Here is a 27,755-nt window from a genome sequence, read left to right as displayed (position 1 = left end):
AGGAATCAAAAAAAAAAAAAAAAACTATCAATAGATTATCTCTGCACCAAAAATATCCGAGAGTATAGCGGCCGTCACTATAGCTTGTGAGATCTTGTGTCTTGTGATTCCTAGCGATGTCATTCTCTCTCTATCTCTCCTCCCCTTTTCCTCGACTAAGCGCTCTCACCGCTGAGTCTCTCAATCTCTCCGAAAACTGCAATGAGAGAACGCGAGATGGCGATTAGGAGTAGACCACCATGTTCGGCGCTGAGAGTTTCAAAGAGGAGAGAAGAGCAGTTGTATTTGAGGCATGATTATTCAGGCGGAATAATTGTAGTTGCTGAGAGCTGATATTTTGATATCTTAACAAACCTAATTATAAACATACACTACTATTCTATGCAATTTCGTTTTCAAAATATCTGCTTTTCCTGTCACAGTATAGTGACATTTAAAAGGGATACCTTTCTTTCTCAATATAAAAATATCTTTATTGATAGCAAAATGTATTATCTCGTAACTTACACAAAATTTATTTACACTTGAAACTAAGGTTTAACCAAAAACACACTGAAGTTCTTGAAGAATTGTTTCACGGTTCTAAATAAAAATGAAATCTGCGGCAAGATTTCGAAATAATCATTCGATTTTTGACAAAATTGATAACTGTTTTATTTTTTTCAATGAATCCTCGCCAACCGAACAAATTTAATACAAGTATTTGATATATTCCACTTTTTATAACTATTTGTTATTGTTTATTTTATGTCGATTGCCACTAAAATGGTTGATTTGAAGTTTTGCTGTCGATTATCCAGATTTATAAAATTACAACGGTATATTCTGTACAATAGTTTCAGCCACTTTATCCCAACAGTTTGGAAAAAGGTGAGAAAATCTGTTTCCCTAAACGATAATTTTTGATTGCACTTTTTTCCAAAATCCATCCCACCCTATCTTACCTTGTTACTTTAGATTAAATTCTACATTTTTTTTTTCTTTTCTTTTTATGCTTCCTGGTTTGGGAACATTGCAACGACGGACAACGAAAAACGAAACATACTACACGAAATGTTTTTACCAGAATTTACTAACTAGATCGCACAGCGCGGCCAGCAACAGACTCACCGCCGTGGAACCGCAGCAAACCCATCCGGTGGCGGCGGCGACGGCGACGCCGCCCACGTACCTCTAGCCACTGACCAGCGAGCGGCTGATCTTGTTCGGCGTGGTCATGTTACGGATTTCGATTCTTGGGGAGGAAAGCGGATTAGATTTGTTTGTGGAAAATGTTTAAGTAATTGGTACTTACTTGATGACCCGGGGCAAACACGACGTGTCCAGCTTGTGTTCCAACACCTTGAGCATGGCCAGCGTGCGGAGCGTGGGATGGAAATCTAGCACGTGAGTGTCGCTGTAATCGTAGGATGTTGGGTCGGTTGTGTGGGATGGGCTGAAAGATTAAAATAGAATTTATTGTTGAAGTTTTTAATTTTTGAGATTCATCTTACCAGGTTCCTCCAAACAGATACATTCGTTGGCCAATCACCAAGCAGGACTGCCGCCGCCGTGGCCGGGGCGATTGACCACGTGGCCGCACTAACCGCCAAACGTAGCGTTCGGGATTGAAGCAGTAGAGATCGTTAAAGTGCAAATCGAGGTTACCATTGTAACCGCCAAATATGTAGATGTGGTCGTTGTACACAAACGCCGAGTGGCTTCTCCGCCCGAGTGGTTCCTCTCCGGTTGTGTTGGGCATTTCCCATCGGTTCGTTCTGAGATCTAGACACACAATTTTCGGGCAGTAGATTTCTTCCTGTGAGTGGTACGGACCCCAGGCGTCGCCTCGTCCACCAAATACAAACATTTTGTGGTTCACAATGGTGGCCGAGTGGAAATCCCGGAACGATGGCGGTTCCCCACGGGTGTCAACGTACGTCCAGGTCATCGTTTGCAGGTTCAGGTAGTGGACATCGCAAGAAAACTTGTCAATCGTCTCTTCAAACCCACCAAAGATGTACATCCGGTTGCCGTAGATGCAAGCCGAGTGGCCATCTCTAGCTCCAGGAACCGTTCCTGTGACGGCAGGTCTGCTCCACTTCAGCGTTCTCGTGTCGTAACAGTACAGAATGTCGCACACGATTTCGTCATTCCGTCCTCCCCAGATGTATACCTTGTTGTCGTAGGCCACCGCCGTATGACCGTAACGCTGAAACGGAACTTCCGGATATTTGCACGGCACGCCATACTCATCCTTCACCGTCGGGGCCAGCGTCCAGCGTAGATTGTTTGTGTTCAAGATGTGCACATCTATGGCGCTGGTCGAGTGGTAATCTTCCCCCGTGCAATATCCACCGAACGAAAAGATGAAGTCCCCCACGGCCACGGACGCATGATTGACCCGACGAGGACCGCCCTGCAACAATGTAATCGACACTTGAATTCAATCATCGTGATCGTAACGAGACGAAACAAACAACACTCTACCTCAAGGTTGACAATCCAGCGCATCGTAATTCCGTTCCGTCCAAAGCTCAACCAGCTCAAATCACGATCGATCGACGATGTCCCTTTGTGTACCTCCAGCAGCAGTGGCTCAGATCCCCATGATAAACACGTCCACTTTGCATCCACTTGCTGATAAGACCAGAGATTGCACCTCACCTCACAGAATCGTAATCAGTGCACCAAAATAAAAAAAACCCTTTCCACGGGAGCAGCAATGGTTCCAAAATGTAAACAAATCCCACTTTTCAATACCACAAACACTCGCTCGGAGATGCTGCAACCTTGGCGTGTGTGCCTAATTCGCTGGCGCTTTTCTCCGCCTAGATTTGGCCATGAACACTCCAAAATATGGCAATAATAAATTAGTGCAGCATCCACCTTTGAAATTATTCACCCTCTTCTGTCCGCGAGCTCTCTTCGTGTGCTGTTGCTGTGTTCGACGGCGACGACGACGACGAGTTTTGTTTTGAAACATGAGCGAACGAGAATGACAGAAGTGTGCGAACTGTCAGTCAGCTGGAGGGGAAGCGTTAGCGTTAGCGTGAGAGGGTTTTTTGAACCCTCAACTTCATTGAGCCAACAAAAAAAAAAAATATAATAAAAACTAAAAAACTAAAAAAAAATATAATATATAATTTTGAATATTTTAGCAGAACTGATTCTGCCAGAATCCTGCTAGAATAGTGGAACATCTCTGCTGGAATTCTGTTCGAATATTCAGTTCTGTGAGAACTCTTCTAGAATCCTGCTAGAACGCCGTGACTTTGTCCTCCTCGAGGCAGCTTCCAGTTCCGGAGGTGTCTGTCCGGATCGATAGGACCAAATGTTGGGGGCAAAATCCACAACTCGTTAATTGGGTGGACAGTATTTTTTGCTTCCAGTGTGATAAAGTCATTATAGTGATTCTTTTATCACTTTTAACACACAAACTTTCAGAAACAGTGAAGATTTTGGCTCTGATTCTGATTCAGTTAACTTTTGCACGCGTTCAGACTTTGCAGTTTGCACCACTTCTTCGCTGTCAATTTGACAGCGTCGTTTTTTAGAGCAACGCATGGCTGGACTGAGAAAAATATGTCTAAGATTCTTACTTTAACATATTCACATTTTTTTTTTGAAATATTGTCGGCTATTCAATGCTGTTCAAAAAATTTAGGAAAATCATAATCACTTTAAAAATATAGCCGTTTTTGCTTGAGTCACGCTAAATTTTCTATATTAAATACCCTCAAAACAGTAAAACGAATGAACAATATTTTAGGATTACTAAATCTTTAGACTCCACTTAATTTTTCCCCAAATCGGTTCACTACAGAAAAAAAACATTCGGGCACTTTTTTATTCATGCTAAAAAATCAGTGCTTGATAAAATTTGAGCAAAATTGAAACACTTCATTAACTAAACTACATATTAATTCAATTTATATGAAATTATGGCCATTTCCAAAATTTTAAAAGTTTTTGTCAGCCCCTTTGAAAATGTTTCAAAGATGTTCAAAGATTCAAAGTTCAGATTCGATTTCGATTGTTCGATTGTTGTTGCAAAAACAACAACAACATTACTGAATAAATTAAAAAAAAAAGAAATTTACTGACAATTAGAATAAACATATAAACTAAACAATAACGGTGATGGTCGAGTTCGAGTCCAGTTGACATGAAATAACCTATAAACAAATTTTTAAATTGCCAAATCAAAATTTCTTGTATTTATTTTGTAATTTTTACAGCAGGTAGTACATATTTTTCATTTAAAACTAAAAATACTTGGATTTCAATTGATATTTATGTCAAAAAATCAAATCAAACCATCCACATTAACGACCCCCGGGTCTTTTGTGGTCTCTATTGCAAGTTTCTGCTAAAACCTAGGAGTCCGAAGGCTTGAATGGGGAGAGCACCCAAACCTCTTTCTACTCCATGGAACCTTCTACCCCAGTGTTTGAACTGACGACCTTCGGATTGCGAGTCCAACCGCCGCCAGCGATTCCACCGGAGTAGGCTTGGTTTGGTGTGTTGTTTGTACTTATGGCATGGAGACAACTCCTACACCTGGAATGACTTAACGGCCTAACAACCAAGGCCGGGACCGACATTTTACTTCCTCATCCGATAGAAGGTTGCAGCAGATGGGAATCGAACCCAGAATCATCCGCTTACAAAGCGGACAGCGTAACCATTCGGCCACGCACTGCTATTTCGACGGTAACATTTCAAAAGGCATCATGTACATTTTGACACTTTCTGGGTTATTGCATATTCTGAAAGTACTCCTAATAAGCTACCTCTCCACCAAAAATAAGCAAAAGTTACTTCAGTAAAGTCTGTTTAATCATGATTTTAAATAAAGTAACATAAACAAAATCTCTGCCATCAGCAGTCCCTGGTTATATAGCCCTGTCAAACTGTCAAACAAAAGACTACATGAACCTCGTGACGAAAAAAAAGCAACATGAACAAAGCGCCATGTACATTCGGCGAAGAAAAACGAATCATAACAAAGCGTCCCCCTCAATGACAGCAGGGTGACATAGACGTTGGTTATTTCAAAAGAAGTTATGTTTGTTTTTCTCATATAAAATTACGGAAATAGTGTTTTATTGAATTTGGATGATCAAGTATCAATAAAAGCAACGTTTTTCATCGTTTGTTATCATTAGAACATCTTATTTTGCTTTTATATTAAAATGGGAATTGAAAATGGATGCTCACCATTCAAATGCGTTTTTCTCAAAACGCATGGTTTGTACATGATGCTTTTTGAAATGTTGGCGTCGATTTATGTATCGCGCCCAAAAATTGAATCCATGCAAAATATAAAAAAATGAGGTGGTACATACACCAGTGCTCCACCAGGAAGATAAAGAATCTTTTTTTCTGTACCGGCAAAAACGCTATCTTTACAAAAACAAGATTTCATGGCAAATATTTATATAAAAATTACATCATTTTCCTCTTACATCATTTTCCTAAACCTTTATTATAACATCTTTCAATAATTCTCAGATATTCCTATACAAGTCCAAGAATAACTAAAGTATAAATTTGTTTTTGTTATAACAAATTTATTGACCGCATAACAATCAATTAACTCACTTTTAATTAGTTCTGACTGTTTAAAATTTATTTGTCACAAAACTATTGATTTTTTCGCACTTTGAAAAATCAGTCTTCAAGAAATTTTGTTCTCTTCATGCCTATGCCACCCCCCCCCTCCCCCCTCTGGTGTGCCATTTTGAAAAAGCCCTTAAAAACATCAAACAAGTTTTTTTTTAAATTTAAAATTCAATCTGCAAAGGGCTCTTAAGAAGGGTCCAAAATTATTAAAATTGTTGAAATATTTAAGATTTACTACGGATTTTTAAACAAGTTTGCCCGTAATTTACAAAATTGTAAAAAAAACTCAAAATCTTATTTCTGATTTTTTGTATATTTTGGTTAGTTCTCGAATTTTCCGATTTCCTGACTTGGGTTGTTGTGTATTTTTTCACGCTCTTTTTTCAAAATTTAAACCTTTGCATTGCATTTAAATTGTTTTTTTTTTATTTATTTAAAAAAAATACCATAAATAAATATTTTTAATGAATTTTTAGACTTTGTGCATCTTTTATTTATTCCTGTGTGGAATACCCTTGAAGCGCACCGAGGCTGGTATTGACAAAGCGGATTCAGTGACAATTTATTTCAAAAAGACTTCAAATGTTTGAATAAAATATAAACTGGGAACAATATTAGCAACAACCTAATGAAAACATTAACCGAATTCCGAGAAATATTCCAACCAAAAACTAAGGCAATTGACCCATTAGCTCTGACCACGTGCTAGTAACCCAAACCACAATCTTTACTACACACCATTCACCTAAATTGAACCATTGAGAGAGCACCAAGCGCAAAGATACAGTCTGAGAGCGCGCGCTCTGTGTCATTAACATCGTCGGTGTCGATGTGCAGTTGGGTTTTCCCACCTGATGAGTAACCACCGATCGATCTCTGCCGCAAGCCACCCAATTCTAACCGAGGCTTCTGGCTTAAGCGTGCCTTTGGTTCTTCTAGGCACGTACTCACGTGATTTGCATAATCACTACCATTCCATCGTGACAACAAAAACAATATCGTATACAACTCCCACGACTTTCAGAGTTTACTATATAGTACTTCCGCAAGCAACCAGCGTATTTTTTACGTTTAGTTCCGCCTTACCATGTGATTAATCGACAAGCCTATATAAAGATCCAGTTCCACTGAAACGTCATCTACTTTCCACGAAAACGTAATTGGTAGCTCGCACAAACAAAAAAAAAAGAGCGCAAAGTCCCATGCTCTCGAACCACTTGTAGCGCTGCCAGGGTATGAATGAATCACAGCTTTATGAATGAAAAGCAAGCCTACTCAGATCAAACAGGCGCGCGCGTTCTCTCTCACCACTTGATTCTCTCTCGTTTGAGAGTGATCTTCTCGCGAGGATCGCGCGACGCCACGCGCGCGCCTACTGTGGGTTGAGCGTCGCGAGGTGTTTCGTTCGATCTTCGACGGCGGCGTCGCTACCTTATGGCATTACTCATTCGATGGTCAATTTAGCGCGAATTTCGCGGGATTCACTGGGGTTGACTCAGTTTAACTTTGACCGTTGACGCGATCGGATCGTGGGGATTTGGATCTTTGGGATCTTTTTGTTTAATGAGATTTTGGTGTTTAAAATGTGACACTTTAGTGAGAGTTTAGCACAAACAAGTAAATGAATCTCGCCAGCAGAGGCTTTAGTGTAAACAAATGGAATTATCATCGTATGCGGCGAAAAGATGCAAGATGACCCGATCGCACGTAATAGTCCAGAAGATGGTGATACCTCCGAGGAGGGTGAAGAAAGTGACGGTGATAGTGCCCTTATCTACGTACCTACGAATCCCCTCGAATGGACCACGGAACACATCCAATCGTGGGTTCGATGGCTGTCGAAAAAGTTTCAAATTTTCCCACCGCTGGAACCGGTGCGATTCCCGACCAGTGGAGCAGACCTGGCCAAGTTTACCAAGGCGGACTTTTGGGTGTGTGCCGGTTCGAAGGCCGGAGGTAACGCCCTGGCCAGGCACTATGCCCACCTGCGACAGATTGGAAGCGGCGGCGTCGAGGACAGCACGCTGGCCAACGACGTTGATCCCGGTAATAACCCACTAGCAGTACTATCGCCATCGCCGGCCAAAATCTTGATAAATGACCAACGGACGCTGCTTGCTTCCGTTACATTAGTCTCTCTCTCTGTTTCGAAACCGGGGAGGTGTGAGTGATTGCCGAATCCGGTCCGGAAATGAGGATAGGAAGAATTGTGATTATATGGTCCAGTTTCAAGCATCCTTTTGCCGGAGTGTGTGTGTTTGTGATAATCCTTTGGACTTTTGTTCTCAACGCATGAAGTTCAACTCGCAGGGGAAAGGGCAATAAAATAAACTTTGCCTGATTGCTATCGGAAAATGGATTCAATTAAGTATAATAATGGTTTCCCGAATAGATTTACCGGTATTGATGTGATGTGTTTATTTTTGAGAGAATTCATCTGATAAGGCAGTGATAAAGCCTTTCCTCTTGGAGTTTGTTTATTTCGCATGATTTTTAGTGGTTTTTTTTTTCAGTAGAAGACACGTGATGATTTTTCGTACGATTTTGTAATGCGAACTTTTCTAATGAAATTACGCAAGACAAAGTCCTCTCAACTCCAGGCTAGTCTCCCTGGGATTTTACTACTTGAATATAATTCAAAATAAAATAAAGCAAAATAACAACAAAAGAAACCAAAAAATAATAATTAAGAGTATAAAAACTGAAATTACGAGGCATTTTTGGCTGAGTTCTCACTTTTCTTTTCATAGTTTAATGAGAAAAATAAAACAAAATGTTTTTTTTTTAGATTTTGTAATTGTGACAATTTTGTGAGTTTTTCTACTCATTCAAATATTTATTTGCTCTTAAGTTAAAGCGAGTCTTCCATAGAAAGTTTTTCACGATAAAAAATAGTCTGTACTCTAGAGTGGGTACGTTTTTCAAAAAGTTCTCGGATCAAGTTTTAGTATGGTTCCCCTTGTAGGGCATGCCCATAGGGACTTTCATGCCAAATATCAGCTCATTTGGTTGTAAACTGGCTGCGCGCATCAGGGTTAAAGTTTACATGGGAATTACTATGGGAAATTGGAAGTTTTTGTTCAAACGCTCCTACAGGTCTGGGAAAATCACGCGCCAACTTCTGGTATGGTCAGGCCTATAGGGAATGGTCTGGAGAACACTTTTCCCGAAGAGAGCATATGGATTCGTTGTCCCTAGACCTGGCGCATCGGCAAACAATCCGATGTCTCCGGAATCAACGGTTTTCCCTCAAAAAGCAACAAATTTTCCTTAGCATGCTATGAAAGCTTGATGAACACCGCGACGCCATACGTCAGGCAGCTACCACGTGGTTGAAATATTTGCAAAAAAATACAAATTTGCTAAGCAAAGATCCTGAATACGACTAAATAATATCAGGATTACTCGAATGATCATTTTCAAGTAGTATTGCAATTAAATATTCCAGCCGTTTCTCACCCACGTGGTAGCTACCTGACGTATGGCGTCGCGGTGTGCATCAAGCTTTCATAGCATGCTAAGGAAAATTTGTTGCTTTTTGAGGGAAAACCGTTGATTCCGGAGACATCGGATTGTTTGCCGATGCGCCAGGTCTAGGGACAACGAATCCATATGCTCTCTTCGGCAAAAGTGTTCTCCAGACCATTCCCTATAGGCCTGACCAAACCAGAAGTTGGCGCGTGATTTTCCCAGACCTGTAGGAGCGTTTGAACAAAAACTTCCAATTTCCCATAGTAATTCCCATGTAAACTTTAACCCTGATGCGCGCAGCCAGTTTACAACCAAATGAGCTGATATTTGGCATGAAAGTCCCTATGGGCATGCCCTACAAGGGGAACCATACTAAAACTTGATCCGAGAACTTTTTGAAAAACGTACCCACCCTACTACTCAACTCAATTCGACAAATATATGCATCAATTTGAATCAGGATATGTTTGATATACTCTGTTTTGGCTCAGAACAAAGTATATTTTTCTAAAACGAACGCGTCTCATAAATAATCGATTTTATTTATTTTTATTTATTTGCGTTTAGGACCAATGATTGATTTGATTATGCAATCACAAAAACTTGAAATAAAATTTGCAATGGATTTCCGAATTTTTAAAATTGAAGACATAGTTTCTAATTTTTGCAATTGCAGAACTATAATATTGGTTTAAACCTTTGTTTTTTTTTGCATTCTGTTTGTTAGGAAAATTATGTAAATAATATAAACCTCAGTGCAATTTCCTGTGATTGTTATATGTTTTCTTTCAAATAAAGTGAAAATGATTTCCTTATCAAATAAGTAAATGTGAGAATGATTGCTGGTTTCTAAATTAAATCTTATGATTCGCAGAATCGGAACCACTTTGAGGTCAACAATAGAACAATTATACTTCCTTTTCAACCTAGAACAACCACTTGCGGGAAATTCCAAAACCACAAGCCCTTTAAAATTATAGCTTTAGCCTTCAACCTCCGACACAAAAGCAAAACACCCCCTTAACCAATAATGGCCCTCTGCCTAGAACATTTCTGTGATTCACCAAAGTCGACATCATTGAGCTGGTTTTTACAAGGAATTATGCTAATTTAAACAATAAAGTCCCTGCCCGGTTAAGCCCTGTTCCCACTGGTGACATTTATATCAATTTCACCCTCGAACCAAAAAACCGTCGTCGGGTTCGTCACCGCAGGCCACAGGGGGTCCTTCCGTCTTTGCCAAATTCCGGATGCGGGGGAGGTGCGACCAAATCATTGTGAGCTGTGCTGTTTTTCTATCGCTGCCACTTTCCTGCTGGCGGAAATGTGGCAGGAAGGAAGTGTTTATAAATTGAATAAGGTACGATTTCCTTTCGTTCCACGTTTCGAGAGAGTGAGCCACCGAAACCGTGGGTGGTAGTTCCGCGGAAAATGGCGAAATTGTCCCATGTTATTTCTGGAACTTTATATTCTCAACATTTTTAAGAGTGTATTGACTAGTTTGTTTTGCTTTTAATCAAACAATTGCTTTGCTTTTTATCATTTTTTTAAGTGTTGAATAATATTTTCAACCAAAACGTACTTTAGATAAACAAATGTTATTGTGGCTCCGTTTTCAAGTTATAGTTATAAGTTATAATAAAAAAGGTGACCTTTAAAAAATAATTCAGATCAGAAAATCTGTTCTTAGATACAGTTTTTTGAATATTCTGAAAATCATTTAGCATGGTCGGTTGCAAAAATTGTATGGAGTTTTGTATGGACTTGTTGTGAAATTTTCCGAAAATTTTCCTAAAACCAATCTTAACACTTGGAAAAGTCTAATAACCTAGATTTTGATGCTTTCGAATATTCAAATCTGATTAAACCTTCGAAATAATCATTAAAAAAAAGATTTTTAAATATTTTTGGAAGTTCATGATTTTGTAAAAATGTATGTTTTGGGTTTATCAATAATTAATTTCCTAAATAAAGATTTTTTCGAATTTAGGTTTTCGTAAAAAAATATATTTTTTCATAGTATATCTGTTTGTTTATAAACTGTTTTCATCATTACATACAGTTTTGCTGAAGACACCAAATTGTTCAAAAAATCCCTTGCCATGATATAGATTTTCGAATAGTTACAAATTGTATTTGTATGGATATCTGCAAAAAACTGTATGTAGTCTTGTATGGACCAACGATGTAAAATTGCTGTTTTGGCCCCTTACAAAATTTTAGCAAAATATAATTTTAAGAAATGTGCCAATTGCGGGGAATATTTTTCGCTTAATTAAAGTCAGTATTCCGAAATTATTTTTTTTATCAAGATATCAATCTTCGGCAAAGTTATGTTATTTTAATTTTAAAATTTGTTAAAAAACAAAAAAAAAGTCAGATTATTCTTGGTCTGAGTTTAACCTAATTAGCACAATTTTTTTTATTTTAAATAATCAACGTTTGTTTTTTTTTTAAATAAAAAAAGTAATGTTTAACAAATTATCCTCGGTTTAATTTCCAACAGGTACTGTTAGTTATTTTGACCAATAACACACATTAGCGTTTTCACAAAATTCCTGCAAAAATAAAACAAACAAATCTGGAGTTTTTTTTGAAAAGGTCCAATAAACTAAATTTTCACTTTTTGGGTGTTTTTACAATCCCCTGATTCAAAAGGCGGTTTCAAAAACACCCAAAAAGCAAAAACTGGAAATTTGGTTTATTGGACCTTTTCAGAAATTTAAAGCCTTGCTGAAAAAAAAAATCAAAAAGTATCACTGCTTTACACAGTAATGATCAGCAATGGAAAAATCATCATCAAAAGAAAATCATTGGACGTACATCTAGAGAAAAAATCCGAAGGGAGTATGGTTCCCTTGATTTGTGAAAGGAATCTAAAAAAATCATCATCTTGATTATTCGGCGGAATACCTTTTTCACTACTACACTAGCAAGTGTAACGTCACACGTCGAAATATGACCTGTCACATTTTGTAGATAAGCAATGTGTGTAAACAAAGTGAAATAAATATTTTTAAGTGGTGCTGACAAGGAAATTCGCGAAAAAATCATCAGCAGATTGATTTTCTTGGAGTTTGGGAGCGATATTCTTTTCCGTAACTTGCCTCCTCTCTCTTTCTCGGGTGAAGAAAGTTCGCAAGTGTAACTGTTTTTTTTTATTCCACCCCTGGTAATGATACTATCAAAAATTTGCAGACAATCAATGAATCTACGAAAAAATCATTTCCTGACCTTGAGATTTTTTGATTCAAAATGCAGAGTCGAACGTTATAAAATGTAATATAAATAGTTCAGAATCGATTGTACAAGTTTTTCAATGGAAATTCAATATTTTAGCAATAGTTTTTTGTGCACTCATTTTTTGGGAAAAATTTGAAAGCGGGGGCAAAAAATTAAACGTTTTTTAACTGTTAGATAATATTAAACACCTTAAATAATTTGCAATTTTATTGAAAAAATAAATAAAATTCTATTTGTAACGATAAGCCAAGTATCTGAATAACCCAAAGCAGCAGAACCATTCCGGGGCAAAGTTCAACAAGAATTGCTTGTGCAATGTCACCGACAACGACGACGACAACGACGGCGACGGTCTTTACGTGGCGACAGATAGTGAAATTTTAAATCCTTATGAATAAATTACCAATAGAACAAACCGCAGGAGTCTGCAGTTATTGAATTTTTCTAAATTCCCACCCTGGGGGGCCGTCCATAAACGGTGTCACTCCCACCCTGTCCCAAGTTCCAAACAAAAGGTGCCAACACACTTAAGCGCGTGCCAATCATCTAAATTGCCTCTAATCAACTGATACGACGAGTGGGTGAAATTTCACTTTTTCTCAGACCAGATTGCTGATAAAATCTCCCATGGAAGACCCCTTCCTGTTCCGAGAGGAATAGGGGGAAAATCCTTCTCTCTCTTTTGTTGACACAGGAATTAAGTGCGGCTCATGCGCTTCCGCAGCAAACAAACAAACTTGAACCCTCGCCAAAAAGGAGCAAAGGAAATGGGACTCTTCTAAATCTTCGCCGAACAACAAAAGATTCTCTCTGCGGAAGTGGTCTTGGTGTCGAACGGTCAGTCGCGGAACAACCTTTCCACTGTAACGTCACTAGTCTCGTGGTCGTGACGCGAGCGCGCGGGCTTTTTGACGACGTCGTGGTCGTGAGTTCGTGGAAAATGAGCACAAGTGTTGAGTCAGTGAGTTTGGCGGCGGCCGCCGGCCTCAGCTCGACGATGTGGAGATTTTCCGAGGATCTGCACGTCGCGAGGAGATTTGCATCCGCCGCCGCCGTGCGGGTTTATCCCGGAAACCACTACAATCATCATCACGCGCATCACCATCATCATCACAGGAGTTTGCCACTGCTGTACGGAGGTAGTTCATCGGGTTTCATACGGCAGTAATTTATATGGAGAGCAGGTTGAACGCTAAAGTGATTCACACGTGATGGGTGAAAAAGTGGATAATTTAAAAAAAATCACCCAGCTATTTTATGGAAAAGGCATTGGATTTTTCTAAAACTCATTTTGTTTGATGGAAAACTAATGATAATATCCGTGTGCTTCTCCAATTCCCGCTGGCCAGCAGCGAAATCATGAAAAAATAACCCTTATCAATTTTTTAAGACTTCTATTGAAAAAAAAAAACACGAACAACGCTTGTAAACTAATTTCATTGTGTTTCATTTTTTTAAGACAGTAATTTCTCGGCAGAGTTTTGCCTTCCTCACTGATAAGGCTATAATCCTGCTCTAAAAATGAACTTCGTATAAAAACGTCGTATACTCACCTTCATGTATACATATCGACTCAGAATCGAAAACTGAACAAATGTCTGTGTGTATGTGTGTGTATGTTTGTGTGTATGTATGTATGTGACCAACAAACTAGCTCATGTTTCTTGGCACTGGCTGAACCGATTTGACCCGAACTTGTTGCATTCGACTTGGTTTAGGGTCCCATAGATCGAGTTTTATACAGATTGAAGTTTCGATAAGTAGTTCAAAAGTTATGTATAAAAATGTGTTTTGACATATAACCGGATCTCACTTTAATGTATGTAAACTATGTCCGGGTCCATTATCCGACCCATCGTTGGTTAGGTTATCAAAATACCTTTCCAACGAGTCTAAAACATTGAAGATCTGGCAACCCTGTCTCGAGATATGGCCCCTTAAGTGATATTGATGTACTTTTTTGAAGCCGGATCTCACTTAAACTCTACGAAAACCGGAAATGGATTTTATTTGTATTTTTTGATTTGGCTCAAACTTTGTGGGGGCCTTCCCTATGACCAAATATGCTATTTTGTGTCATTAGTTCACCCATACAAGTCTCCATACAATTTTGGCAGCTGTCCATACCAAAATGGTATGCAAATATTCAAACAGCTGTAACTTTTGAGTGAATTTTCTGATCAATTTGATGTCTTCGACAAAGTTGTAGGTATTGTTGAGGACTTTTGAGAAAAAAATAGGTACACGGAAAAAAAATTGCAGATTTTTTTATCAACTTTTTTTTCACTAAAACTCAATTTCCCACAATACGTATTTTTTGATTTTCGAGATTTTTTGTTATGTTTTAGGGGACAAAAATCCGCAACTTTTGAGCCATAGAGAAACATGGTCAAAAAATCTGCCGCCGAGTTATGAATTTTTGAAAAAATAGTGATTTAAAAAAAAAAAACGAAGTTTTATGCAAAAACAAGTTTGACATTACTTTTTAATGCAAAATTGAATTTGCAATCGAAAAGTACTTAACAGATTTTTTGATAAAGGGCTCCGTTTTCAAGATATAGCCACCGAAAGTTTGATTTTAGTGAAATATTTGCAGTTTTTCAATTTTTAAAAATAGTGACCATATGTGACTATTTCTAAAAATATTTTTTTGAAAAGTTCAGAAAATTTGCTATAAAATTGTCTAAGAGACATTGAAGATTGGACCTCTGGTTGCTGAAATACAGCGGCTTAAAGAAAAAGAAACACGAAAATTGAAGTTTTCTAAGTCTTACCCAATCAGCCCACCATTTTCTAATGACGATATCTCAGCAATTAATGGTCCGATTTTCAATGTTAATACATGAAACATTCGTGAAATTTTCCGATCTTTTCGAAAAAATTTTTTTGAAAATTTTTAAATCAAGACGAGCATTTTAAATGGCCGTAATATTCAATATTTGGCCCTTTTAAAATATTAGTCTTGATTTAAAAAATTATATAGCAACCGAAAGTTTGATTTTAGCGAAATATTTGCAGTTTTACGATTTTTAAAAATAGTGACCATCTCTAAAAATATTTTTTTCGAAAAGATCACTTAAATGTATGTAAACTATGTCCGGGTCCATCATCCGACCCAACGTTGGTTAGGTTATCAAAAGACCTTTCCAACGAGCCCAAAACATTGAAGATCTGGCAACCCTGTCTCGAGATATGGCCACTTAAGTGATATTGATGTACTTTTTGGAAGCCGGATCTAAAAAATAGATGAAACTTGTGTACAGCCATTGTTGTGAGGAAGGCTCCAACCACAAAGGTGGATTAAGTTAGTTTTTTTTAATGGTACAGACCGGAGAAATGACGAAAAAAATATTTTCATAACATAGTATAATTTTATTTAAAAAAATAAAAATGAAAATCATTTGCAGTATTCGGCCGTGTGTTAAACTGCGTCTGAATAAATTCCCTTTGGCCAGTTATCACACTTGCAGCAATTTTCAGGGTGTGCCAAATCTCAGAATTGAAATCAAATTGTGGGGATCAGTGAAGGTCAAAAGGCGAGGCATTGAACCCGGGACAAAATAGCAATTTTAACTCAATTTGGCACAAAATGCACGTGCGACAAGATAGCACGAGCACGACGATTTGGTACTAGTGGCATTTTATGCATCTTTCCATACTTAGTTCCAGTAGCGTGCCCAGCTTCTTGAGGAAGGTGGGGCCATTATATGGACATTTTGAATATTACGTCGTTTATGGGCAACCCCTGACCAAATTTAGAACAAACTTCAGAGGATGGTGGGGTAGTTGCCCCATGTTGCCCCACCCTGTGAACGCTAGTGCTTTATTCATTATTATTCAATAAATCTGGCAATTTTATTTTTTATCATTTTTATTTGAGAACTTAACGTTCAAATTAAAAAAATTGATACAGTAAAACGTTAAATTTGTAAATTTTTACGTAATGTATAAAATGTTATGAATTTTCCACGGATTCTGTGAAATCGTAACAATTCACTAACCCCAGTAAGTAAAGTGGTTTTTAACGCTCTAAAATAGTAAACACAATTAAAAACGGAACGTGAAACATGTCAAAATAACGTGGAAATAAATCAAGTTGAAAGGCCAGATATTATTTTCTACACTTTGTTCCATATCAATCGAGTTGTTATAACCGTCGCCAATTTGACCGTGATGCCCGAGGATTGTTTTTTCATTTGATATGCATGTCATCTAAAATTGTTGCTGAATCAGATTACTTAACAAGATAGTTCTTAACAAGCAAAGACACAGAGTTAAAAAAAAACAGTTACTTTTTTCAGGCATCGCAAATCCCGTTAAATCTCGTTTTTTAATTCTTCAAAATTTGCAGTTTTATTTGGAAAATGAATTCGAATTCAAAATAATTTTTAACGCTATTGTTAAGTCAAAGTGTATAATCCATCTTGAATTTTTTTCGACACTGGTTACTTTTTTTTGAAGCCGGATCTCACTTAAATGTATGTAAACTATGTCCGGGTCTATCATCCGACCCATTGCTTTTTTCTTTTTTTTTTTATATTCAAATTTCTTTTCCATGTACATTCATTCAGTTAAAATATTATTGAGTGTCCAATCACAAACGATGACTTTTCACCTCAATTTTAAATACTAGCAACTTTCATTTATTCATGAAATATTGTAGCTTTCGCTATTCAGTGATTTCTAATGTAGGAGGTCCTACATGTACAAAAGGGAAAAGGGATACCTTAAAACTAACTTATAAACTATATAAAGAGCGGATCAATGCAGCTGAAGACTGCAATGATTTTTGTCGAAATGCATCAATTATCTTATTGGACATAACATCCAAAGTGTCAACTTCGGCTAATTGATGAAGTTCACTGGTGCTGAACCAGGAGGAAGTTTCAGAATCATTTTCAGAATTTTGTTCTGAATCCTCTGAAGTTTTTCTTCCTGGTTAAGCAACAGCTTGTCCAGATCGGCACAGCATAAAGCATGGCAGGTCTGAAAATTTGTTTATAAATTAACAGTTTATTCTTGAGACAAAGTCTAGAATTCCTGTTTATAAGTGGATACAAACATTTAATATATTTGTTACATTTAACCTGGATACTTTCAATGTGATCCTTGTAAGTAAGGACACTGGTTAAATTGTGTTTGCAATGTTTACAGAAACATAACAGAAATGATATTTTAATTATTTTTCGACAGTCTATGCACCATAGTTTTGCCAATAAGGTTTATAATTAGTTTGTTTTCCCTGATAATCTTAACAGATAATATATTTCCAAAATTATACACATTTGTGTATTGGATATATCGCGTTTTTACGAAAAGTATCAAATTTCACGAAATCCCATTCATCCTTTTTGGTCCCACCATAAAGTTTCGTCTTTTTCGCGAATATTGTTGAAAACCTCAATTTTAAAACTGTTATATCTCAGGAATCACAAATGATGAAAATTGGACGTAGAATCGATTGACGCATACCAGATTATTGTTTTTTTTGCACTCATCCCATATTTTAATTTTAATATTTAACCATCAAGTTTCTGAGAAAAAAATTACAATGGTTTTATAATTTTGGTAATATTTATTTAAGAATTTAGCATCAGTAAATAAATTTCAAAAATAAGTTCATTTTTGAAAAAAAAAAAGCAAAAAAGTGCCAAAAATCTTCAGGTAAAGGTAGTTTTAGCTTCACATATTTTACATTATTTTCGTTCTTGGCAAGGTCAAAATAAGCAAACGTTGGTTAGAACAATAATTCTAAAAAAATAAAAATATAGGTTATTAACTATCACTAGCTTGACCAGGGTGGGGCAACATGGGGCAGTTGCTCCACCATCCTCAAACATTTGTCCAAACATTGCTCAGGGGATGTCCATAAACGATGAACTTTTCAAAATGCTCATATTGTTACCCCATCTTCCTTGAGGATCTGGGCACGCTAGTGTTTACTATACATTTTTTAGAGAGGAGAAAATTGAAAATATTTTCGACGTTGGTGCAAACTATCAAAAAATAACATGCAGAAGTGCTTTAGGTTTTGCAAATATTTTTCAAAGTTTTTGAAAGAACTGTACTGTACTAGTATATAATTCTGGCCTGTGATTTCATTTTTCGACTTTGATCATAGCATAGGGACAACAACTTTGAAAACTATTTGCATCGGCTTTACTATTTGATAAATACAATCTAAAAATCAATTTACCAAAGAACTGTGGGTTTTTTTTCCCATAGCTAAATTTGACAATTTTGTCCACTATAACATACACACAAATGGAAAAAAAAATCAAAAATCGTTTAATTGAAATCTGATTTAGCCAAATAAAAAAACTCTTTTTTTTTCAATGACGAATAACTGAAAACATTTTAGTTCCAAGAAGTTTATCTTCAATCCATAGAAGTGATTTATTGATGTCTTGTCGTGTCTAAATGACTCACATTTTTTGAAGCAATCGAACCGCCAAAACACATTTTTCTCCCCAAATTATTATGACTCTTGCAAACCACCACCAAAAAAAACTAATCCACCCCGCCGACGGCTCATCGTGGACCACACCACTTGTCTAGCAATTTGGCGGCGGCCGCGATCTTTATTGTGGTTTTGGCGGCTTCGCCGACGGTGGCGCGTCCTTTTCCGGGTGGTAAATGATTCAGACTTAACTGGCCACCTTGTCTTGTCTTCTTGTGGGAAGCGATTGGCTCATGTATAATTTAAGGCAAAGATATGACGTGGATTCCGCGAATTTTGGGGGACAGAAACAGCTTGTTTTCGAATTCCAGGCGCTTTAAAGAGAAACGTTTTCTTTTCGGTGATTGTTGAACGACTTTGCGGTTGAATTCAAATTGAATCATTACCAGCATGTGGCGGTGGGAATATTTTTTAGGCTGATTGAATAAAGAAGATCATGTTAAACAAATGATGGCAATTTCGTTATTCGTTATAAACCGAATGCAGTTTATAGAACTTATGGCAGCTTTTGCAATAATATTTCAACAGCGCCAAAAAAACGATGGGAAATTTACTTTCCAAAAAGTTAATAATAAATTCTTAAATGAATCAAAGTAAAAATAAAACAAAACATTTTTACCTGAAAATAAACATAACTTTTGAAAAGACAAAGCAAATAAGGAAATGTGGAGTGTATTGCAAATGTTATTAATCGTTTCTTTCAATTTTATTTGCAGAGCCATACCAACTGTTGAACGCTGCATCTCATCGTTTGGTAGCACAAGGTTAGTATTGGTCATATAGGGTAAACTCACAAAATATTGCTAGTCCCTTATTTACTTGTACTCAATCCACGACAATCCTTTAACCTACCCTAAAATCCACAATCTCACAAATACAACATAATCCAACTTCCCCTTCCTCGTCAGCGCCATCACCATCGGTATTATTATTGTGAATCTCTCACCGTTTTTTCCCCTCTCTCTCAAATATCTGGTATTATTTTCTAGGTGGGCAGATCCAACTGTGGCAGTTTCTGCTCGAACTGCTCGCTGATTCGTCGAACGAGCGTTTCATCCACTGGGAGGGAACCGGCGGAGAGTTTAAGCTCACAGACCCGGACGAGGTGGCCCGGAGGTGGGGAGAGCGGAAGGCAAAGCCCAACATGAACTACGACAAGCTGAGCCGGGCGTTGAGGTGAGCTTTTTTTTTTTGTTTGCTTGTTATTACTCTCTCGTGAATAAAATTATGCTGCATTTAGGGGCGTTTGGGGTTTGAAAACTAAAACTAAAAACTAAAAACTAAAAACTAATAACTAAAAACTAAAAACTAAAAACTAAAAACTAAAAACTAAAAACTAAAAACTAAAAACTAAAAACTAAAAACTAAAAACTAAAAACTAAAAACTAAAAACTAAAAACTAAAAACTAAAAACTAAAAACTAAAAACTAAAAACTAAAAACTAAAAACTAAAAACTAAAAACTAAAAACTAAAAACTAAAAACTAAAAACTAAAACTAAAAACTAAAACTAAAAACTAAAAACTAAAAACTAAAAACTAAAAACTAAAAACTAAAAACTAAAAACTAAAAACTAAAAACTAAAAACTAAAAACTAAAAACTAAAAACTAAAAACTAAAAACTAAAACTAAAAACTAAAAACTAAAAACTAAAACTAAAAACTAAAAACTAAAAACTAAAAACTAAAAACTAAAAACTAAAAACTAAAAACTAAAAACTAAAAACTAAAAACTAAAAACTAAAAACTAAAAACTAAAAACTAAAAACTAAAAACTAAAAACTAAAAACTAAAAAACTAAAAAACTAAAAACTAAAAACTAAAAACTAAAAACTAAAAACTAAAAACTAAAAACTAAAAACTAAAAACTAAAAACTAAAAACTAAAAACTAAAAACTAAAAACTAAAAACTAAAAACTAAAAACTAAAAACTAAAAACTAAAAACTAAAAACTAAAAACTAAAAACTAAAACTAAAAACTAAAAACTAAAAAAAACTAAAAACTAAAACTAAAAAACTAAAAACTAAAAACTAAAAACTAAAAACTAAAAACTAAAAACTAAAAAAAAACTAAAAACTAAAAACTAAAAACTAAAAACTAAAAACTAAAAACTAAAAACTAAAACTAAAAACTAAAAACTAAAAACTAAAAACTAAAACTAAAAACTAAAAACTAAAAACTAAAAACTAAAAACTAAAACTAAAAACTAAAAACTAAAAACTAAAAACTAAAAACTAAAAACTAAAACTAAAAACTAAAAACTAAAAACTAAAAACTAAAAACTAAAAACTAAAAACTAAAAACTAAAAACTAAAAACTAAAAACTAAAAACTAAAAACTAAAAACTAAAAACTAAAAACTAAAAACTAAAAACTAAAAACTAAAAACTAAAAACTAAAACTAAAAACTAAAAAAAAACTAAAAACTAAAAACTAAAAACTAAAAACTAAAAACTAAAAACTAAAAACTAAAAACTAAAAACTAAAAACTAAAAACTAAAAACTTAAAACTAAAAACTAAAAACTAAAAACTAAAAACTAAAAACTAAAAACTAAAAACTAAAAACTAAAAACCCTAAGACAGCTGTTTTAGCATTTTTTTGCCTAATTTTTTGATTAACGCCGGCAGGGATGGAACTGGGTGCTGAATAGTGGTTCGCAAAACGGCCTCAAATTTGTACTGTCAAAGTGGAACCAATTTACTTTTCGCCAAAAGTAGAGAGTATTGTTATCGATCATTAAAAAATATTATTATTTTTTGCAGGAATGAAACATTTGTGACTTTTAAGGCCCTGTCGTTGAAGTCAAGCAATCTTAAGGAAGTTGAAGGCGAGATCCTCATTTATTATGAATATGAATGGAAGTTGTTTATGGAGTCGATGAGTACTGTCCTAATTGTTTGATTCTGTTTGAAAACCTACTGGTTTATTAAAAATCTCCTCTGTTTGTTGGATCAGCTTCGCTAGAATTAGCGATGTTTTTTAGCTGGACCAGGAAGAGCTGCAGGATTTCAAAATTAGCCAGGGAATTTATCTGCGATATCGCAGAATGATACTCTCGCTGCAGTTCTTCGTCACCCGTAAAAAATAAACCCTCTTCTTACCGATCGAAACATGAAAACACACACAATTTTCCAACAAAAAAGTCTAAAACTAGACAAAATAAAACACATACCACTGATTATAAAATAGTTCATTCACCAGAAAAAGTCATGTTTGTGCTTGAACAGCCTCCTACTTTGTAGATGTATACTAGAGTGTAACAAAAATGACTTTTTGGCGGGCATTCAAGGGTTTGTTCCGGTGGGCATACTAAGCCCAAATCCAAAATATGAGCTAGATTGGACGTAACAGGAGCTGGCGCTCCGCCCTTCAATTTTAAATGGGATTTAACCCGTAAAAAAAGATTTTTTCAAAAATGTCACTTTTTGAGGCATTTTGGCCACCAATGCGTTTACCAAAAACATCACTGGCGTGTAGGCCAGATCCTTGCGCATCTTTTGGTATATATAACATTGACATTTGGAGCACCCTGGAGCTCGGTACAGGCCTTCAAAGTTTGGCATTTTTTTCGAAAAATCGGCCCTGGCAAAATCAAATGGCGTCTAGGGCGTCGCGAGGCGCGACGCATATCTTTTTTGCCGGGACCGATTTTTCGAAAAAATGCCAAACTTTGAAGGCCTGTACCGAGCTCCAGGGTGCTCCAAATGTCAATGTTATATATACCAAAAGATGCGCAAGGATCTGGCCTACACGCCAGTGATGTTTTTGGTAAACGCATTGGTGGCCAAAATGCCTCAAAAAGTGACATTTTTGAAAAAATCTTTTTTTACGGGTTAAATCCCATTTAAAATTGAAGGGCGGAGCGCCAGCTCCTGTTACGTCCAATCAAGCTCATATTTTGGATTTGGGCTTAGTATGCCCACCGGAACAAACCCTTGAATGCCCGCCAAAAAGTCATTTTTGTTACATCCTAATGTATACAAAGTGGGATCATTCGAATATCACGTTACGGATTCTCTCTTTTCATCACCCAGCTAAAAACTAAAAACTAAAAATAAATTTGTAAGATGACCAACATGACAAATAACCCAAAATAACAAAAAAAAACAACAAAAAAAGATTAACAAAACTTAATCACAGAAATTTAATCGGCTCCCCTCCCACTAACATTTACACACAAGATCCTCTGTAATTACTCTTAGCTTTAAGAATAATGTAATTACAAAAGCCGACTCGGTCCTAACTAGATCCCAGTACCGAAAAGGACCTAATAAAAATAATTTTATGAAAAAATGACAGAAATTTCCAAAATGACCAAAATAACTAAAATGATCAAGATAACCAAAACTACCAAAATGACCAAAATAGCCGAAGTTACTAAAATGACTAAATAACTCAAAACCAAATTACCGAAATTATCAAAATTACCAAAATTAACGAATTGACCAAAATAACTAAATTGATTAAGATAATCAAAATTACCATAATAGCCGATATTACTAAAATGACTAAATGACTCAAAATTACCAAAATTACTGAAAATAACAAAACTACCGAAATTACCAAAATTACCGAAATAACCAAAATTATCAAAATTACCGAAATTATCAAAATAACCAAAATTACTAAAATGACTAAATGACCACAATGACCGAAATGATCCAAATTACCAAAACGATCATAAAACAAAATTTGTGCGTTACGTAGAGCTAGGAATTTCAGAAAAAATATTTTTAGCGAAAGCAGTGAAAAAATCAATTTTTGGGAGTGAAATTTACGTAATTTGATTGAATTTGAGTTTTGATTTGAACGAATCTTGATTTTTCAATAAAATTATAGATAATCTTTTTCAATGAGAAAATTTAAAAAATCGGAGGAAATCTGAAAATAACAGAGCGATTATATAAAAAAAAAACTATTCAGGACCATGAATCAGAATTGATGTAGAAACTTTGTTTTATATATTTGGTATACACGACTTTTTTGTAAATTTTATTAGTAATAATTTGACAAAGAGTTGCAGTTGGTAGAAAATCTTATATTAAAAAAAGTATTTTTTGATGATGACCTTGGCCTTAAAAAAATATTTGGATTTTGTAGAAAGTAACAATTAAAAAAAAATAACAAAAAGTAAACAATTGTAAAAATTACAAAAAAGACATGTCAAAATTATCTAAAAAAAATAACATAAAAAACATAGGACTAAGACGTCAAATTTTACGTGAATTAAAAGGTGTTCAAAATGATCTCCTAAACTGAACACGGAAAAATATTTAAAAAATGAAACAAAAAATGCTAATCCATGCGAGATTGCATAAACATTCATGATTTATGATATCACGGAACAGTCATGCAACATCCCATTTACGACCGGTGCGTCACCGGTCAATCTTCTCACCCAGTCTTCATCAATGGGTCCATAAACATAAAGTGACCGTTAAAAGGAATGCAGAGCATGCTACGTTTGCGGCATTTCGCTTTGGGCGCCTTTTCGCGCGCGCATTGACCACGTGCTCTCTCCTCTAACACGCGCGTCGTGCGGGATGCTGCAAATATGCGAAGAATGTCGAAAAGAAAGGTGAATCATCGCGATGTTATGTGTGTTTACGCAGATTTCTCGGAAAAGAAGACAAAAAAGGGGCTCGAGAGCGAGCCTCCTCCGTGGGAATGGCTTCATTCATGGATTTTTCATTCTCTCCTTCTCCCTCTCTCTACAGGTACTACTACGACAAGAACATTATGACCAAGGTGCACGGCAAACGGTACGCGTACAAGTTTGACTTTCACGGGCTGATGGACGCTTGCCGGACCCAGGCACAGCTGGCGGAACCGACCGGCACCGGTTACCGGTATTCACCCCACCAAATCGATTCCTACGGCGCTGGTCCGTCCGAAAGCAGCAGCACGAGCCCCGCGAGAAGCTTCGGAACAACATCCGGTGGTGCCGCGGCTAGCCCCGAGTCCGTAGGCTCGTCCGGGTCATCGACGACGGCGACGACAGCTACCTCGCACATTCCCACCGTCGTGGCCGGTTCCAGCAGCGGATCCGTGAGATCACCTATGCCGATGCTTCCCTCATACTGGCCACCCTATCCGACCTACCACTCGATGTCATCGGCGTCGTCGTTGGTCGTACCTGGGGCGTCATCAGCTGTCACTGGTAATGTTGTTCCTGTCGTGACGACTTCGGTCATTCCGACGACGACGACCAGCGCGAGCTCGTCGACGTCATTCAATCAGTGAGTTGTAGAGAGAGGGAATGTGTTATCTCAAAATACGCGATTGATGTTCCTGAATTCAATAACTAATAATTCATACAAGACAATTCAACAAACATTCAGTGATTTTTGAGTGCATCCAAGGGCAGAAATAGAATTTGATTTTAATTTGTAATTTTTTGAATTGAGTCTAGAAGATTGTTCAAAGCTTCGGCAGTCCGTGTTTCCGAAAGGTTTCCATCAAACTTCGAATACATTCGGATAATCGAGTTGAATTTTATTTATAATGCAGAATATATGTCATCCAATTGATTTTGCTCAATTTATTGAACAGAAAACACGGCGTGTTTTCTAGAACAACCTTATCAGGAAAAAATAGTCATCGCTACTTTCAAATGTGTCTTATAGGAAATTTTCTCAGCTTTCCAATGCTTCTAAGAGCGAAATGTTTCATCGGGAAATTCCTGAGATATCTCTATTTTATTGTTTTTGGTTTTAAATTCCTTTATTATTTATTGGAAACTTTTAAATAACAGTCCAGGAAACTTGTCAAATGATGTGTTTCATGTGTCTTTTACTCATCAAAATGTGCAGAATAAGACAAAAAAAACTTTGTAGAAGGTTGCAAACTGCTAAACATTTTGCAAATCATGTTTTGTCTAAGTTTTTGAATATATGGGATTTATTCAGAAATTAAAATCATAAAACAGTGTAAAAATATATTTTGTACAAGAATTATTTGATAATTACATATTTTTTGTGTACAAATAACACGTGTCTACTCTGATTTAGCTTGTTCAACCGAAACTATGGCAGGTTTGTGATTGTTAATGGTATTATTGAATTTTAGTGAATAAATTTGATATTTTCTTAAGCAAACATTAACCTGGAACATAAATACAAATATGATTTGAAATCGAAAATATACTACATATTACTGTAGCAAGCTTCAAAAATCATATTTTCATCAGTATAAAATAAAAATTAAATTTTTAAAATGTTTTCTGTTGAAAATGCACTTAAAAGTAGCACTTAAACTCGAGTCTTCCAATTCAGAATGCTGAAAACACCGTCACAAACTTTTTTTTTTTGCTTGAACAAAAATTAAATAATATTTTAACAAAAAAAAAAACAAACAGAAACTTTGTTATCAAACTATTTCAAAAAATATTTTTTTTATAGATGAGATTGAAGATGAGAGTCTTATAAACTTCTAAAATATTGCTAATCATTTAATCATTTAATTCAAAAAAAACTAAAAAAAATCATTTCATACTGATGAATAGTATTTCTCCTAAAGCTCGCAACAGTAATTTGCAGTTTAATTTCTAGTATTAAACATGTTTTGTATCCATGCAACTGTTTAGTGTTTGATTAAGGAAATATTATATTTATTCATAAAAATCTTGTAATAACCTATCAATCTCAAACCTGTAGAAATTTCGGTTGTATCAGCTAATTCCAAGCTGGATTAGAGCAGACCAATGTTATTTGTACACATCAATTATGTAATAATCTATTTGTTCTTTTAAAAATAATATTTCAATACGATTTTATTATTTTAATATTTGAATAAATCCCACATATCCAAAAATTCAGTTAAAACTTAATTTTCAAAATGTTTAGCGGTTTGCAACCTTCTACAAAGTTGTTTCTTGTCTTATTCTGCACATTTTGATGAGTAAAAGACACATGAAACACATAATTTGACAAATTTCCTGGACTGTTATTTATAAGTGTCCAATTAATAATCAAGGATTTTAAAAGATAAAACTCAAAATAGAGATATCTCAGAAATTTCCCGATGAAACATTTCGCTCTTAGAAGCATTGGAAAGCTGAGAAAATTTCCTATAAGACACATTTGAAAGTAGTGATGACTATTTTTTCTCCTTAAGGTTGCCCAGAAAACACGCCGTGAAAAAAAATAACAGATCTTTACCGGTACTTTTCAAATTTCAAAAATCTTCAAATGTTATGTTCGTTATATTAAATATAAATCATCAAAAATTACAAAAGAAACCCTTACAGAACTGCAAATCAAATATCAAAAATATTAGATTCCAGTTTCTGCCCTTCAATGTAACTCTCGTAGCTCAATAGAATGAAGCAGTGAAATTCATTAATGTTAAGTATGTAAAGGTCAAAAAATTGTCCTCATAGATGCTCACTCGTTCGTTTCTGTTAACTTTCTCACATGTTTCAATTATTATGCATTTATTTTTTGTTCGACATTTAGCAGTTAAGGCAATATTGACATAATACGTAAACATACAATAAAATCTGTACAATGAAAATCATGACAATTACAAACAATTTGAAAATAAATTTCAAACAACTACAAAAATACTGTTTCATTTCTCGTCCCCAAAATGTCCCACCGAACCGAAAAAAAACCAGGTCAAGAGCACGCAGAAAACAAATGCACCTAAAACAAGTGCAGCAGCTCATCCCCGGCAGGGTCATCCCCATAATATGCACCGGAACGCGTCCGGCGGCGGCTTGGCGTGTGTTTGTTTGACACCCCGTTTTATGCAAAACGGGGCACTTGCCGTACGCGTCTGGTTCAACCAGATGCACTGGTTGTAAAAAGGGTAATTTGGCGGTTGTTGGATGATCGAACTACCATGCGTTTCCATTGAATCGTTTGAAAGTTTGATGGAGACGCACAGTGGAGAACAGTTTTGTTCAATCAAATTATGCTCTTTTTCGTAGAAAAAAAAAACGACGTTCAACGATTGCCAAACGTTTCAACTG

The 27,755-nt window shown here is 35.9% G+C and overlaps 2 protein-coding genes across 2 annotated transcripts; one reads left to right on the top strand and one right to left on the bottom strand.

Moving 5' to 3' along the window:
- Nucleotides 1-475: 475 nt before the first annotated feature.
- On the bottom strand, nucleotides 476-2,958 carry LOC6033621 (kelch domain-containing protein 3). The gene is made up of 4 exons (XM_038256289.1): nucleotides 2,470-2,958; nucleotides 1,494-2,398; nucleotides 1,295-1,435; nucleotides 476-1,234 (listed from the first exon to the last, which is right to left on the bottom strand). The coding sequence occupies exons 1-4, from the start codon at nucleotides 2,491-2,493 to the stop codon at nucleotides 1,174-1,176; spliced, it is 1,131 nt and encodes a 376-aa protein (XP_038112217.1). The 5' UTR covers nucleotides 2,494-2,958; the 3' UTR covers nucleotides 476-1,173.
- Nucleotides 2,959-7,212: 4,254 nt separating this feature from the next.
- LOC6033619 (DNA-binding protein D-ETS-6) lies at nucleotides 7,213-25,392 on the top strand. Its single transcript, XM_001843994.2, has 4 exons — nucleotides 7,213-7,653; nucleotides 19,498-19,545; nucleotides 19,771-19,957; nucleotides 24,499-25,392. Exons 1-4 carry the CDS (start codon nucleotides 7,293-7,295, stop codon nucleotides 25,022-25,024), a joined length of 1,122 nt encoding a protein of 373 aa, XP_001844046.2. The 5' UTR covers nucleotides 7,213-7,292; the 3' UTR covers nucleotides 25,025-25,392.
- Nucleotides 25,393-27,755: the final 2,363 nt, after the last annotated feature.

The sequence above is a fragment of the Culex quinquefasciatus genome, chromosome 2, assembly GCF_015732765.1.
Source record: "Culex quinquefasciatus strain JHB chromosome 2, VPISU_Cqui_1.0_pri_paternal, whole genome shotgun sequence".
NCBI lineage: Eukaryota > Metazoa > Arthropoda > Insecta > Diptera > Culicidae > Culex > Culex quinquefasciatus.
This window is presented reverse-complemented; position numbering and strand designations above follow the sequence as displayed.